Source organism: Rhinopithecus roxellana, chromosome 3 (assembly GCF_007565055.1).
Source record: "Rhinopithecus roxellana isolate Shanxi Qingling chromosome 3, ASM756505v1, whole genome shotgun sequence".
Classification (NCBI taxonomy): Eukaryota; Metazoa; Chordata; class Mammalia; order Primates; family Cercopithecidae; genus Rhinopithecus; species Rhinopithecus roxellana.
In genome coordinates this window covers 120,647,663-120,664,622 of record NC_044551.1, presented here as the reverse complement: position 1 = coordinate 120,664,622, position 16,960 = coordinate 120,647,663, and the positions used below count along the sequence as shown (strand labels likewise).

The window sequence follows — 16,960 nt, the reverse complement described above, 5'->3', positions numbered from 1 at the left end:
CAAAATGGCTCTGGCATGCAGTGAGTGTTGAGAGATTGGGCAGCAGCCAAAGAGCACCCTATGTGTGGACACATGGGCAGGGCTTGCATGGTGGCTTCCTTTGTTCCTCCTCATACTGGGTAAATTCAGGATATAAATGGGAAAATGAGGTTCTTTCTGAGTTTGGATTTATTTTTGGACTAGTGGTGGATACAATGCCAGCCCTTGCCCAGCTGTGTGACCTCGGCAATGTGCCTAGCAGGTGCCTAGGTTCTTCTCTGTTAAATGAGTGGGATGCTAGGGCTTCACATACCTTCCTGCAAGTTAGACTCTGCATAACTCAAAGGATCTCATTCATACCATGATATGAAGGACACCCTTTGTACTGTCCTGTGGACAACCTGCACAACAGCTTGATGGCCCCAATGGGTGATTCCTGATTGCATCCAGCTCTAGCATTCTACAGCTTCCAGTAAGGAAATCGCAGCATGGGCACTAACTCCCCTAATAAATCTTCTTGAGGGGGTGGGACATGACTCCCTTGGGTGCCCACTGTGCCTCAAGCTTACCCACATGGCACTGAGTGTCCTGAACAGCACTGTGCATGTTTTTCTCTCCCCCTGCACTAGAAGCATCTTGAGAGCAGGGGTTGTGTTGTGTTCATCTTTGCATGCCCAGCACCTGTTACAGTGCCTGGCACTTAGGAAGTTGCTCAAAAGAGTTTGCTGAGTAAATGAATGAGCGAATAAGCATCCTATATTTTCTGATTGCAACACTGCTTCAAACTTAAGCCTCTCCTTTTTTCTTTTTCTTAGATGGAGTCTTGCTCTGTCACCCAGGCTCGAGTGTGGTGACATGATCTCAGCTCACTGCAACCTCCGCCTCACAGGTTCAAGTGATTCTTGTGCCTCAGCCTCCTGAGAAGCTGAGATTACAGGCATGCGCCACCATGCCTGGCAAATTTTTGTGTTTTTAGTGGAGATGGGGTTTCACCATGTTGGTCAGGCTGGTCTCGAACTCCTGACCTCAGGTGATCCACCCACCTTGGCCTCCCAAAGTGCTGGGATTACAGGTGTGAGCCACCGTGCCCGGCCGAGGTGCTCGCTTTTTATGTACATACATTGGAATGAGATGCTTAAACCTGTAGTCTGTTTTGGAGAAGGCCGGCATAAAACATTGATGGACTGTCCAAGAAATTCAGAGTCTGATGTGTAGGTAAGTGCTGGAAAGGAAGGAGCCCATGAGCTTGGAGTGACAAATCAGGTCTGGGCTGTTTAATTATCTGGGAGTGGATGGGTTGTGTTGATCCCACTAAAGGTCTGTGGTGGTCAGAAAGTAGGCTGGTCTGATGACTTGGGCTCGAGTTTCTGGAAGTAGATGAAAGTGCAGGCCCTTGATCAGAATGGGCTTTTTAGTCTTCACGGCAGGGTCATGAAATTCAAGGCCACTTATTCAAATTTCTGAGGCTAGAAAGCAGATGTCACGGGCTGAGTGCCAGAGAGAGTTGAGTATGAAAATATACGCTTTTAAACTCACACAGATGTGCTTTTCTTTAAAAGTCCCAAAACATGCCAAAGTGGATCATTTTGGTTTTTTTTTCAAGCTTGATTCTCTTGTATCTATTCTGTCCTGCTGCTGCTTGGTGTCACTCACGAATATAGGAGAGGCAGGCTGGGAAGCCAGCTGTTCAGGGCCAACGGCAGGAAAGAGGTGGGATGCAGACAAGTATTATACTAATAAGGAACTCTGGCAATATAAGAAGTCTGGAATCTGGGAACATTACGGGAAAGCTGGATTTCAAATAAAGAGTCCCCTTTTCCATGATGCTGAGAGCTGCACACACTGGCATTAGTAATTGGAGAAGTAGCTATGAGTGCAGGCCGCAGGCTCCAGAGTCAGGCACATGGGCCTGGAATCTGCATCCTCTACTTAGTGGTTGCATGACTTGGGGAAGTTATTTGCTGTCAACAAGCTTCAGTTTCCTTGTTTGTAAGATGTGAATAATGATACTTGATGTAATGCATATAGAATACCTAGCACAGGGCACAGAGCATACATTTTAGTGTTCTTGCGCTGTTATTTTGTGTGTCTTAAATATAAGAAAGAATTTTGTGACACCCTTTAGACACAGGGTAACAGAAAAAAAAAAAAAAAAAAGAAGAAGAAGAAGATGACAAAGAGAGACAGAGAGGGATTGGGCTATTTTCTTTAAGGCTCTGCTCTCAGCGTGGTCCTGGACCAGCAGCAGGCTGCATCACCTGGGAGCTTGTTAGACTATCAGAATTTCAGGCCCCACCCAGACCTAAGGAATTAGAGAGTGCATTTTAACAAGATCCCCAGGTGATCCGCATGTGCATTCAAGCCTGAGACGCACTGCTTCAAGGGACACAGGGAGTCAACGACTTAGCAGGTCTCCTGGTTCTTTGGCCAGAAAATTTAAGAATTCAGCCCACTTGTGTAGACAAACAGATGAGATCTTATTATACATTAATCTATTTTAGTTGTGGTTAATCACCACAGTCTGCAGGCAAATTCAATCAATAAAAAGCCAGCATCATAAGAAGATGCTTCTTTGTCAAGGAAAATAAAGGCAGTTGAGCACAACGCCAAGGAGACCACAGGTTTGCATTGCCCTGGGTTAATGCTACTTCTCTAGATGCTCCAAGACACTGCATCCCTGCAAGGCAATATAATTGGAAAGAAAGGAGGTCTAATTTAGAAGAAGAATAAGGCAGCGAGGAAAAAGAAAACATAAAATAAAAAGATGCTAAAACAATAATGTCAGGAATTTCACTTAGATATTTCTTAAAGTTTTGAGTTTAGGAGAGACGAGGAAGAGAGTATAGGGCCACTATTCTAAAAATACTACTCCTTATGGGATGGGCTTCCTGAAGTTTCTTAGTTTATTCATCTAACCTCCTATCATGGGCAAGTCTGCTGTACAAAGAGCTGTGATCACATGAATATTATGAGAAGGGTTAGAAAATGTTAGCATCTACTCTTTCCATAAGGGAGGTGACTGCGGCTGGGGCAAAGGTGTGCTATAAAGTCACAGCAGGCGGCCGGGCGCAGCGGCTCACGCTTGTAATTCCAGCACTTTGGGAGGCTGAGGCACGCGGATCAACTGAGGATGGGAGTTCGAGACCTCCTGACCAACATGGAGAAACCCTGTCTCTACTAAAAATACAAAATTAGCTGGGCGTGGTGGTCTATGCCTGTAATCCCAGCTACTCAGGAAGCTGAGGCAGGATAATCACTTGAACTCGGAAGGCAGAGGTTGCAGTGAGCCGAGATCACGCCACTGCACTACAGCCTGGGCAACAAGAGCGAAACTCCCTCTCAAAAAAAAAAAAAAAAAAAAAAAAAAAGCCACAGAAGGCTTTGGGATATCTGATTATATATTTTGATTTTGCCCTTTCTGTCTGGAAGTGATGGTGTGACTTAGGGATATAGGGATATCAGTGGGACGAGGCCTTGGCAAACGGCCTCCCCAGCAATGTGCCCAGCTCACCTATCTCTGACTGCACTGGGGAAAAGGAGTATAGCAGTGAATTGGTCATGGGGAAATACCGCTGAATACCCTCAGGCTGCTCGTAGGCCTTGTAGGGGATGTGTCTGAAGCAGCCCCACAGTGAGCCTTGTTGGGACAACATTCCATTGGCGGTTCCCCTTTTATAAGAAGAATTTAAACAATCAAACCATGGGACCAGGAGTGAGCCTTTGAGGAACCCGGTCGCTCATTCATTCCCTTCTGTGCTGGACACTGGTTGCACCAGTGATGCAGTGAGTGGAAAGACTTCCTATACACGGTGCCTCAATTCTCCTCCAAACTCCAAACTGGGACTAATACCAAGTCCATTACCAACAATTTCTTCATGTTTAATGTGGACTCAGTTCTCAGCCAGCTGTCTTTGTGTCTGTCCACGGGCTTCAAATCACTTGTGACATGGACAGTGATGTTTCTGGGACACTTCTACCTGAGCTCTTAGAGTGGAGCTGGCCAAGGCCCTGGCCTCCTGGGGCCCAGGTGTGCTCCTGGAACACAGCAGGTTCCAGAAGGTGGGACTCCCTGAGGGTGTGTCAAGGCTGGACCCGCATTGCCATGTGTGCCTGCGAGAAACTCCAAGGCACTCTGAGGCATGCAGCATGAGCGCCTGTCCTTCTTCACAGTACCAGGGAGGCCCTTCCAGGAACGGCTCCTCTGAGGAGCCAGGCTTGGACTGACACCGTGTTTGTTTATCTAAGACATTTTCACAGCATATTCTCCTTAAGCTTGACAGCTTGTTTACAATGGGTTTCTGCTGCAGGGCAGTTTCCAAGTGCTGTCAGCTTCTGAATTACGGCTCTTGCCAGGGCTGCTCAGTACAGCATTTATCTGGGATGGAGTTATTCTATGTTCAGTAACCTATTGCTGAGCTGACTCCACAGCACGTTTTTCACACCAGTCAAAGGGGAGAGATGCCTTCTTTCCCTACCCTAACTTTGCATTCTATAAAGGCCAGGGGGAGGGTGGAAGCTGACAGAGCAGGGAAGCCGCAGGAAGGAGCCTGGAGCCAACACTCTGCTAGGTGCTTGCATGTATGTTCTCAGACGTTATCTCACTTACTCTTTGCAATAACCCATTGACCCAGTGGTTATCAATTATTTCCTGTATTTTTTTTTTTTTTTTTTGTATAAGAGGAAGGATGAACAGAGAGGTTAAGTATCCTATTTGAATTTACACTGTTATTAGGATGCTAAATCTTGGGTTTAAACACACGGGCCCTTGGATTCTAAATGCATGCCTAGCACTGTCCGTGAGAAATATTTCTGGAATGAAGTATGTTACCATTTTCCTGAAACAGCCTAGTCCAGGTACCTTTTCCACCCAAACCTTTCTTTCACCTGAGATGGGAGATGAAACAAGGTCACATCCATTTTTTCTCAAGATAACCTTCTTTCTTTTCTTTCTTTCTTCCTTCCTTTCCAGCCACTTATCACCCTGTTTCTTTCTTGTTAGATAAGTGTATGCTTTACAAAGCAGGATTTCAGAAAGGCCTTACGTTGGTTTTGAAAGCCCAGCATGTAAGTTCACTTCATCCATCCTTCATCATAGGCACTCTTCTAAAAAAAAAACTGTAGACTAGAAAACCTCTAAACATGGCAAGAGCTTATATTATTCTCCAAAGTACTTTCCCATATACACGTTGACTTAAATCTCATAACACCAGGGGAATTTGGCAGGATGGGCATTACCAGTATTTCCACTTGACAGATGAGGACACTGAGCCTCACAGAGGTCAGATGACTTTCCCAGGGTGGTGCTGTGGACCAAGAGTTAGATGGTGCTGCTTAGACTCCTTCATTTCTTATTTCTAACCCTCCTCCCATCACAATGGAAGCTTCTGGAACAGCTTCATTCCCTGATTAAAAATGAACCAGGACGTACTTTGGAAGCATAGACTATTTTTTTTTTTTTGAGGTGGAGTCTCACTCTCTCGCCAAGGCTGGAGTACAGTGGCATGATCTTGGCTCACTGCACCCTCTGCCTTCTGGGTTCAAGCAATTCTCCTGCCTCGGCCTCCCAAATAGCTGATATTACAGACGTGCACCACCACGCCCGGCTAATTTTTGTATTTTTAGTAGAGACAGGGTTTCTCCATGTTGGCCAGGCTGGTCTCGAACTTCTGACCTCAAGTGATCCGCCTACCTCACCTCCCAAAATGCTGGGATTATAGGCATGAGCCACCGCGCCTGGCCGGAAGTGTAGACTTCTAAAGGAGGCAATAATAGTTTTGCTTGGGGCTTCATTAGCCTGGGAACAGAATGTCTAAATCAACCATAAGACTCAGGTAAGTTCTTAGCATTAGAACACTCCCTCTTTACTGAAACTGAAATGTATCTCCTTACTGTTTGAACACTCTCACTGGAGGGGCGGCACAGAGCTGGAAGAGCCATATGATGAAGAAGAGGGAAATGAACAGGGTCTTGGGAGTGGCAGCTGGAGGAACAGAGTCTGGGAGACAGAGAAAGGGAGGAAGTATGTGCTAGAAGCAGCTTCCACATGCTGACACTGTGCTATGGGATATGGGAATGGTACATTTTAGACAGGAAATACATATTGAATAACAATGGAACGTGCTCAGATTAGAAACGAGAGGCACAGGAGAGTAATGCCAGGAAGCAGGGGGCCCAGCTTCTGAAAATATTCTAGGAGACAGTGATGTCCTTCCCTGCAGCTCCCAGAAGAAAGCATAAAAAGAGAGATCAAATGTTGCATTTTGTGGGTGCTGTCAACTAGTACTCAAGCAATCAACCTACTGCATGAAGTTAAAGTTAAAAGGATGTAAACAGGGATATTTAAAAATTCTTCCTCATACAGAGCGAGAGCACTTATTGGGAAATGGCCTTTCTTTGGTGACAGCTTCTCAGCTAGATAAATTAGTGCTTTTATGGGCAGCAGAGTCAATATCCCAACACACAGAATAATCATCAGGCAAAGTGCGCCTCCACGTCCAACAAAGACTTTAGGCTGTGTCAGGACGTAAGAAGAAAATAACCAGCAGGGAGGATTCATGGTCTGTGCAGGCAGTGACAGCAACAGCGGCCAAGTGCATCATTCATAATATAGTACAATCCCAGCAAAAGTGAGAAATATAAACAAGAGAAAGAAAATGCCATGCCTCAAAACAGATGGAGTCCTAGAGTACTAGAGGAGGGAAACGTCCAAGGTGTGTCTGTGTCTTTGACTGATGGACACCCAGAAGCTGAGCTTTCTCTTTATGTGATCTGCCTTAGCATCACAGACACACACACAGACAAAGGCACATAGTCATAAACCAAATCTCACGCTTCTGCCAGCATTTGAAGGTCTGCTTTCTACCAGGCAGGTGAGATGTATTACAGACAAGAGGAAAGGCCTGTGCCAGCGGTGAGGCTGCCAGCTCCAAATGGCCTGAACCCCAGCCACGGCCCATACTTACTAGTGTCCAAAAGAGGTAAATAGTGAAGAGTGCGACAGTGAGTGCAATCAGCCCGACGGCTTCTAGCCGACTACTAAAGTGCAGGTGGTCCACGGCGCCCCGCAGGCACAGCCAGCCCGAGATGGTGGCCAGGGGAGTTATAAACAAGAAGCACACCATGTCGCCAAACAGAGTCCGCTTCTCATGCTGGGGGCCAGGATTTCTCAGCCACTGCCAGGTAAAGGGAGACAGAGAAGAGCAAGGGAGAAGGTTAAATGCCAGTGTGGAGTGGAGAAATGCTGCTCTGAAGTTATCTTTGCCTTCAGAACCTTGGGAAAAGGCATTTCTGTCTTGTTATGAGATAACAAGGAAGCGTTCAGGGCTCATTCCTATGCCCCACCCCCTGAATAATAATGATATGATACAAATAACAATAATAATTTATAGTCTCCTTGCTGTAGATGACCTACTTTTTGTGAAAATAGTCGTTACTATTCTGAATCACAATGATCCCATGTGGAAGGAAGAGAGAATGTTACTGTTGGAAGGTAACAGCTGAGGTAGGAGAAGTTCAGTCATGTGTCCAAAGTCTTCCAGTGTCTTGACCCTGGGAATGTGTGCAGGAAAGTGTTGGGTTGCTCAAGCCCTGCACATTCCCAAGACAGGCCTATTTTTAGGACTGGCTCTTGACCAGCTCCTGAGAGATGAGCTTTGAGTCCTAGTAATATTTTTCCTGATAAGAGTATTTTGCATGCCAGAGGCCTTGGGCCACAATACTAGTAGGATCAGATACTTTATGTCAACAATGTGATTTATGGTGAACATCTATTTTTGCCCTGGGAGGCTGGAGTTTGAGTAGCTGAGGTCAGTCATGCAGATATTGCATGTCTGTGTGACTGATCCCAGTCAAAATCCTGAATACTAAGGCTCAGGTGAGCTTCCTAGATTGGCAAATACTTCGCACATGTTGTCACAAATCATTGCTGGAAAAATTAAGCACATTTGATTGACTCCACTAGGAAAGGACACCTGGAAGCCTGTGTCTTGTTTATCCTGGACTTCGCCCCATGCACCTTCACCCTTTTCTGCTTTTAATCTGTATCCCTTTGCTATAATAAACCATAACCATGAGTATAACAGTTTTTTTCTGAGTCCTGTGAGTCCTTTTAGTGAATAATTGAGCCTGAGGATGGTCTTGGGGAGAGCCAACATAGAATAAGACTCACCTGACGCCATGAACTCATTAATGCCCTCTCTTGGCTTTTGGATCCTGAACCTCCTCACTTAGGAACATCTCTGACATCTTGATTATGCTACCATCTTGACTGAACCAATCCCCAAAAGGATGGGGAAAACCTCATGCTTGTTGAAAGACTAAAGATAATTTCTACAGTTAGGAAAATAGGATGGCTGTCCTCCCATTTGGGTACCTGCTTAATGCCTGCTATAATGCTTTCCAAAATCCATTCGACAATATATGTAATTCAGTGCTTACATACTGGTGTCAATTCACATGGCTAATGAGGCCTGATAGCTTTTCTTCAGATTAGCATTGAAACACTCTACAGATAATTTGACATTCCATATCTCACTGTTCCATGTAGTAACGACAGAGGCCAAGTTGTCCAGAGAAGGAGTGGCGTCAAACACAGACGATGGGGTTGGGGTAAGGAGAGACACTAGCACACTCTGTCTTCCATTTTGTCCCTACCAACAAAGAGGGACCTAGCATTGACTGTCTGCTGATGCGTGCCCAGCAGTGCCACACAGCTGGCTTGCCAAACAGGAGCACTGGCCACCGAGGAGACAGCCCAAGCGGCCAGGGCAGCAAATCCTACAAAACCACCGGGAGGAAGGGAAGGGCCATGATGGGTGAGACAAGAGTGGGTGGAGCTGACAGGAGAGGGAGGGGAAGGCCATGCTCAAGGATGGAAGGACAAAATAGAAAAGCTGCAAAGAAGGAAACAAGTTGAGGAAAGAGCAATGTAAGGCCTGGCAAAACCCCAATGACTGAGTAAAAGAGGCAGGTGGTAAAAGGCACCAAAGAAAGTTTTCTGGGAGGTGCCCTTCCTCAAATGTTTGCATGAATCCCCAACATTCCACATTTCAGAGACAATCCACCTTAAACATGGGCTGAGATGGTGAATACAGTCAGTTTCACCTCAAAAGTGGACAGAAATAAATATTAAAACATAATGCGGAGCTGACTTGTCTGTGAATTTAAATACTGCATTATAAATATTTAATGTAAATACCAAAATAAGTGCAAATGATATTAATCCTGCATGTGTTGTCATGCCACCTCAGACATCTCAGCAGCTTCAAAGAAATTCAAAGAGCTCTTATTAATTAACATGTTCTTGCCTAAGTACTGGGAATATCACTATCAAGTGGAGAGTAGAAATAGGGCATTATTGTATCTTAATTTTACAGAGGCTCAGTAAAGTTAAATGTTGGTGCCAGGTGGTTGAGAAGCTGAACTGAGAAGAGGATCGAGATCTCTCTCTCTCTTTTTTTTTTTTTTTTTTTTTGAGACGGAGTCTCGCTCTGTCACCCAGGCTGGAGTGCAGTGGCCGGATCTCAGCTCACTGCAAGCTCCGCCTCCCGGGTTTACGCCATTTTCCCGCCTCAGCCTCTGGAGTAGCTGGGACTGCAGGCGCCCGCCACCTCGCCCGGCTAGTTTTTTTGTATTTTTTTTTTTTTTTTTGTTATTTAGTTTTTATTTCATAATCATAAACTTAACTCTGCAATCCAGCTAGGCATGGGAGAGAACAAGGAAAACATGGAACCCAAAGGGAACTGCAGCGAGAGCACAAAGATTCTAGGATACTGCGAGCAAATGGGGTGGAGGGGTGCTCTCCTGAGCTACAGAAGGAATGGTCTGGTGGTTAAGATAAAACACAAGTCAAACTTATTCGAGTTGTCCACAGTCAGCAATGGTGATCTTCTTGCTGGTCTTGCCATTCCTGGACCCAAAGCGCTCCATGGCCTCCACAATATTCATGCCTTCTTTCACTTTGCCAAAGACCACATGCTTGCCATCCAACCACTCAGTCTTGGCAGTGCAGATGAAAAACTGGGAACCATTTGTGTTGGGTCCAGCATTTGCCATGGACAAGATGCCAGGACCTGTATGCTTTAGGATGAAGTTCTCATCTTCAAATTTCTCCCCATAGATGGACTTGCCACCAGTGCCATTATGGCGTGTGAAGTCACCACCCTGACACATAAACCCTGGAATAATTCTGTGAAAGCAGGAACCCTTATAACCAAATCCTTTCTCTCCAGTGCTCAGAGCACGAAAATTTTCTGCTGTCTTTGGAACCTTGTCTGCAAACAGCTCGAAGGAGACGCGGCCCAAGGGCTCGCCGTCGACGGCAATGTCGAAGAACACGGTAGGGTTGACCTATGGCTAGTACTACAAGAATTTCCTCGGCGGCAGCGTCTGCAAAGCTGTTTTTTTGTATTTTTTAGTAGAGACGGGGTTTCACCGTGTTCGCCAGGATGGTCTCGATCTCCTGACCTCGTGATCCGCCCGTCTATGTCTCCCAAAGTGCTGGGATTACAGGCTTGAGCCACCGCGCCCGGCCAAGATCTCTACTCTTATTTAGATGTTAGTGAATATTCAAAAATTAAAATTACAAGACATTCAGACATCCAGATTCGTAAACAATGGTGACCAAATTATAGCAAACCAACCCAATTCTCCTCATGGTTTGGGTTTTCCCTGGAAGCAGATAGACATCTGGTGTACTCTTCTCTGTACCTCCATTTTGGAACAGTAGGCCCTGAATACATATGCTACCTATGTACACAGAAATGCTGACCTCATTAGCTAAGACTTCCCTTCCTTTCTTTTGCTTGGGAATTCTGGATGCATTTTATTAAAACTAATTCAGTACTTTACTTATTTCTGTGGCCCTTGACATTACCCAATGAAATGACTTAGATATGGAAGGAGGGGAGGAGGTATTATGAATCAATGTTTATCTCTGCCTGATGCAAAATAAATGTGCGAAGACAAACTAGAGATTATAATTGCTTGTTCCCAGTTTCCTGTTTTCTAATTGTTCTTTGATCGTCCGTATTTATGTGCCCATGATCACCCAATAAGATGAATTCTGCACCTTGTTAACTCTAGTTTTGGGGAGTTCAGCTTACTCTTTGTGTTGTTTGCTGCTGGTTGTATTTAGGTATGGAGTACTTTACATGGTACTATCATGTTAAATTATGTATCTTCTGCAGAGCTCCAAATGTTATCTATTATACAAAGGCAGGTTTGTGAGCAAGATCAGTAGCAATCATCCATCCTCACTGAGGAAAAGAGAAAACTACCCTTGGCTATGGTAAGAGCCACTAAGTATCCAGATATATCCATAAATCAATACAGAATATTAATACAAGCAAAGTTTATAACAGAGAAAAATTTGATTACAGCTTATGTTTCTAGCAACATGGAATTGTGTAAATAAATTATGGAATTTACTTAACACAGAATACTATATATTAATAGCAATTTCAAATGCTAATGTACATTTTATATTTACTGGCATGACATATTGCTGAGCAGAAAAAAATTCTAGTGGACAGAATGTATAGTATGATCCTATATATGTAAGACAGATTTACACAGAGACAGACATTTACATTTACACACACATAGTGTATTCACATAAAGAACAGGGGGACACCTAGCAAAATAACAGCTATTCTTGGTGGTGGCACTGTGAGTGGTTTAAAATTTTTTTTGTACATTATTTTCTTGTTTTTGTAAAATGAACATGGATTCCTTGTATAAATATATGTGTATATATTACTTGTGTACAAAACAGGGAGAGAGACAGACACACACAGAGTGAGAGAGAGGGACAGACAAGGATGTCAGGGGAGGTAGATGTCTAGCTAGTGCACAGCAAACTAAAACAGCAAAACAGCTATTACTGAGAGAAGGCTGGGGCAGGCTCAGTGCTGCAGCTTGGAGTTTATTATACAATACCTCACTGAGTCCTCACAACAGTCCTACGTAGTAGGTGATAACAGTATCCCCAGTTCATAGATACAAACACCAGGGAGGAGAAAGTTTAATAACTCACCTAAGGAGAGATAGCAAGTGGGTATCAGAGCCTCACAGGTCTCTTCCTTGTTTTCCTACTAACATTTTCTTTTTGTACCAAATGGCATTTGTGTGTGTATGCTTGTGTCTGCAAGGTTTTTTAACTTTTCAGCTAGGTGGGACATATTTAAGTCCTGCTGTTTTATTGGGTACATCTGGTAACTGAATGTTTAGTTGGCTGGCCAGGATGTGATCATGGTACTTTTAGAAAATTTTCTTAGGCTCTTGTTCTGGTTTGTGTCAATTCTTTTGCCAAACCACGATGAGGTCTAATTTCTGGGTGTTTAATCTCAGCTACATTATCATGCATTGTGACCTAATTCATAATAGACAAGGGGTTGAACTCCTCGATTATTGTCCTATTACATTTTTGGCTCTTATACCTTCTACCTTTCTTATCAGTTATGGGGTGTATACATTGACTATTATACCTGTTCTGTAGTAGTATCCTCGTCTCCTAAGCATTAATAAAGAACAGGAAGAGGCAGAAGGCAGGCTTGTTCGTGTGTCTGTCTTCCTATTCAAACTTACCTTTACATCACTGGTATCTAGCACAGGGCCTGCCTCATAGCAGGCACCTCATGCTAAATGAATGAGAAGAGCTTACGTCTCTTCAGCCCCTACTATATGCCAAGCACTATCTTATATGCTACATCTAATAATTCATTTACTCCTCAATAATCTTAGAATCATTATCATTGCCATTTTATAGATAGGGAAAATGAGACACAGAGAATTTTAAATAACTTACACAAGATTGGTCGTGGCTTTGGTTCATGAAGCCTAGCTCCAAAGACTGTGCCCCTAACTATTCTATATCATAGTTCTTAGTAAAGCATGGGGTCAGGAAGTAGCTGGATGGAAGGGGAGGAAAAAGGTTACACCTTAACTGTACTTATCAGTACAAGAAGGAATATTTACTTACCGAAGTTCCTCTGGTGTGAGATACCAATTAACTTATCCTGCCCACTTGTGGACAGCTTTTGCAGCTCAAATGCCGTTCTTGAAGGGTCTTAAGTTTGATCTTAGTCCTCAGCTTATACTTGGTGGTTAACTATATTTTAAAAGGCAAGGTCAATGATTGAGACTAGTAATTTCTGTGGCATTTTTCTCCTGGTGGACCCACCCATACGGCTGCCAGGGGTTCTGTGGGCAGCCAAGGGCACCCTTCTGGCATCTTGTTCTCTGGTTCTATCAAAAACATGCAGTACAGAGATCATGCTGTTGAAAGCCCCAGCAGCTGCCTATTTTTCTGTAGAAATCTCATTCTAATCACTTAACTTGTTTCTGAACCATAAGGTTGATCACTTCTTGGAAATAAGTACAACAAATAAACCAGAAAGCCCCATCATAATCAACACTGAAGGGCCTGAGACAGAAGAGGGGATTAAAGCAGCATTCTACTACCTTGCCACAGCATCATTCACTGGCTATGAATGTACATCTAAGGTAAGCCAGGTACCAGTGGCTACTTTCAAGTTGGGTTAAGTGTGGATTTGGATTTAATTACAGTGTCAATATGTTAAATCTCCTACTGGTTGGTGGGGAAGAGGAGGTGCTGGAGGTGCTGTGTTACAGAACTTTAGACTCTGCCTCCCAGGCTCTGAGTTAATCAGCTTAAATCCCAAAGGTAGACAGGACGCTGTGCAGGTCAGTTTGTACTAGAACCAGATTACACTCTGGTGGCTAATAGCTCTGATCGATTACAACCTTCCCCATGAATCTCCTTAATGAGAAACCACCACAAGAATGAAAGAAACTGATAGAAAGGAAACCATAATAAATTTATGGAGCTGGAAGAAAAAAAAGGCATGGTTTCACAATGTTTACTCACTTGGGTTTATCTGCCCGAGTCTCCTGTTAAGCTGACACTTGGCAGAGTTATTAACCTTGCCTTTCTTGAGATGGGTCTTATTCTGCAAGCCCAACACATTCTACACTAAATTCTCGCTTATCTGGGGAGCTGGAATGTGAGGGTGGCAGTGTAATGATCAGAAGGTAAGTGATAGGTTTCTTGCATGATTTAAAATTCAAGATGAAAGTTGAAAATCATGCTTTACAGTTAACTTGAAACAAAGCAGAGAATAAAAACAAACTCCTACTAGTGTTTTAAATCCCTGAACTCGACAGTCTGTCAATGAGTTTCCAGGATAGCTGAAGACGCACAGAAGGAAATTCTGACTCCAGGGGACCTTAGGAGATGCATGCTTCAGATATCCATCAAACCAGGCTTGTAACAATGCATCTCAAAGGAGAACTTTACAGAGTATTTGCTCATGCCTTGGCCTCTCTCCAAACCTCTAGACATGCACATTCAATGACCCAGTCAACATCTCTGCTTAGATGACTAATAGACAACTCAAACTTAATCTGTCCAAAACAGAACTCCTGATTAGCACGTACCTCGTAACTCCTTTCCCCTAAGTCTCCTCTATATCAGTAAATGACCATCCACCCCCGTCGCTTAGTCATCCTGTTCCATTCTGTGTCTTTCCTCCTGGGCTAAGGGACTTGCCCAGGACATGGTAAGTCCTATTGCTACTGCCTACAACATATACCTGGAATCTGGCTGCTTCTCTCTGCCCCACTACTGACATCCCAGGCTGGGTCACCATCATCTCCTACTTGCTTCCACTCTGGCCACCCTACTGTCCAGTCCCAAAACAACAGTCAGGGTGAGCTTCTAGAAATATAAATCAAATTAGGTTGCTTCCTTGCTCAAAACTCTCCAATGGTCATAATAAAATCCAAACTGTCTACCTGGTGCTATAAGCCCTGACTTCATCCCTTCCTACCAGTTCCCATGTCTCCTGCTATCTCTCCCTTCATTTTCAGCCTTTGCGCATATTCTTTTTCAGCTTCTCGTTATTTAGGTCTCAGCTCAAATGGCACCTTCTCATGGAAAACACTCCCAGTACCTGTGAATATTACTCAGCTATATTTTCAAGAGCACAGAACGCTCTCCGAAACGATGCTATTTCTTTAGTTGTCTGTTTAGTTGCCCATGTATTGCTACCCACTTCAATTTTGTTTATTTTAATATGCCTTGATCTAAGAACAGCACTGGAACATAGGAGATGTTTAACAAAAATGAATGAATAGGCTGGGTGTGGTGGTTTATGCCTGTAATCCCAGCATTTTGGGAGGCTGAGGCAGGTGGATTGCCTGAGGTCAGGAGTTTGAGACCAGTCTAACCAACATGGTAAAACCCCATTTCTACTAAAAATACAAAATGAGCCAGATGTGGTGGTGCATGCCTGTAATCCCAGCTACTTGGGAGGTTGAAGCAGGAGAATTGCTTGAACCCAGGAGGCGGAGGTTGCAGTGAGCTGAGATTGCTCCATTGCATTCCAGCCTGGGCAACAAGAGTATTGATTTAAAAAAAATCTTGATTTAAAAAATAAGTCTTGATTAAAAAAAGAAAAATGAGTGAACAAACATCTGAGATGCTACTAGGCCTGACCAGAAATGATCTTACAGTATTAGTTAGACTAGTTAAACTGATTGGAAAGGAGAAACTTTGTTGGCATATAAACATCAAATTGTCAAGTTAATTGCTTTTAGCCTTCCAGACTAGAGATAGCATTTCTTACATATTGCTCTTCTTAGGTTTCCAAGAGAAATATCTACACACTGTTTTGTTGCTACAAGATGAAAAACCTGTAGTTTCAATTCAAGCTTTTTTTCCTAAGATGTAAGTAACCATGGAACATCTATTTTTCCATAGGTCATGAAGTCGTATGAGAAACCCAGTAAATTATTCAAGATCCCTTGTGCTGTTTTAGTCACAATTACTATATATATATATATATATTTTTTTTTTTTCTAGAAGAAACCTACCTTGAAATAATTGAGAAGTGTACATACCACATGTCTTCTTAAAAGTTATACAACTCCAATTCAACCAAAAATATGTACTGAGTGCCTATGATGTACCAGATATTTGTACTGAATTTGGTAACACCAGGTGTTGTTATTGTTCCCATTTTGAATTAGGATATGAAGGCTCAGTGAGGTTAAGTTCCTTGTTCAAGGTTACATGGTGAGGAGCCAGTATTTGAAACCTCTAGCCTAATGCTCTTTCAATTCTTTTTTTTCACTTACTTTCACACTACATAAAATCTTGATCCCAATTTTTATTTCCTCCTGCAACGGATAAAATTCAAGAAGCAGCACCTTGCTGGGGATAAGAGATGGGCTCGGAGGCAGCGGATAGGACACCACGTCCAGTTGCCCCACATTCTGGTTCCCCCAAATGCTGTGTGGCTTTATGAAGTTCTTTAGCTCTGTTGTGGAGTCAAAAATGGGAGTCTACCTCAACAGAGTAAGGATGCGGTGGCTTTGATGGAGTGGTGAAGCAGGCTCTCTTGTCAGAGCAATCCTATAGAACTTTTAAGTTCTCATTTTAGTTCAAAACATCAGGCTTAACTAAAGGATTTCAGGCCAATCCTTTTCTAGGCTTCAAGTTTGTGTGCCCAGCTGCTTACTTGATATGTCTCCATTTGTGCAGCAAACATGACAAGCTTTACAAGATCCACCGCAGAACATGAGATTCACCATCCACCATTCCAACTCCCCCACAAAGAGATTCCTCTCTCAGGGTGGCCCATACCAGCATGTGGGAGCACCAGCACCTGGTGGCTCTCATAAACAACCTCAGTCCCATCCTTATTTCTCCCTTTCTTCGTTCCCCTTCCCCCTATATCCAGTCTATCAGCAAATGCTGTCAATTCTTCCAGAATACATCTTGAGTATGTTTGCATTGCTCTCCCTGGTCACCACTATTCCCTTCCAAACCTTCTTCATTTTTTACCTAAAAGATGGTACCATGTAATAGTCTCCTTCCTTTCTCACCCTTCCACTCCTGTTATCCTAGAATCCAGTTTCTATAAAGCAGCAAATCATGACACTTGTCTAGTTTAAAATT

The 16,960-nt window shown here is 43.6% G+C and overlaps 1 protein-coding gene and 1 pseudogene across 2 annotated transcripts in view; both read right to left on the bottom strand.

The window, feature by feature from the left end:
• MARCHF3 (membrane associated ring-CH-type finger 3) overlaps window positions 1-16,960 on the bottom strand; it is a 153,149-nt gene that overhangs the window by 3,190 nt on the left and 132,999 nt on the right. The window contains exon 4 of the mRNA XM_010353774.2: window positions 6,942-7,151. Coding sequence (XP_010352076.1) covers window positions 6,942-7,151 — 210 coding nt within the window. The remainder of the gene's footprint in view (window positions 1-6,941; window positions 7,152-16,960) is intronic.
• Window positions 9,832-10,349, bottom strand: LOC115896426 (annotated as a pseudogene). The gene has a single exon (XR_004056299.1). The product of XR_004056299.1 is annotated as a peptidyl-prolyl cis-trans isomerase A pseudogene (transcript).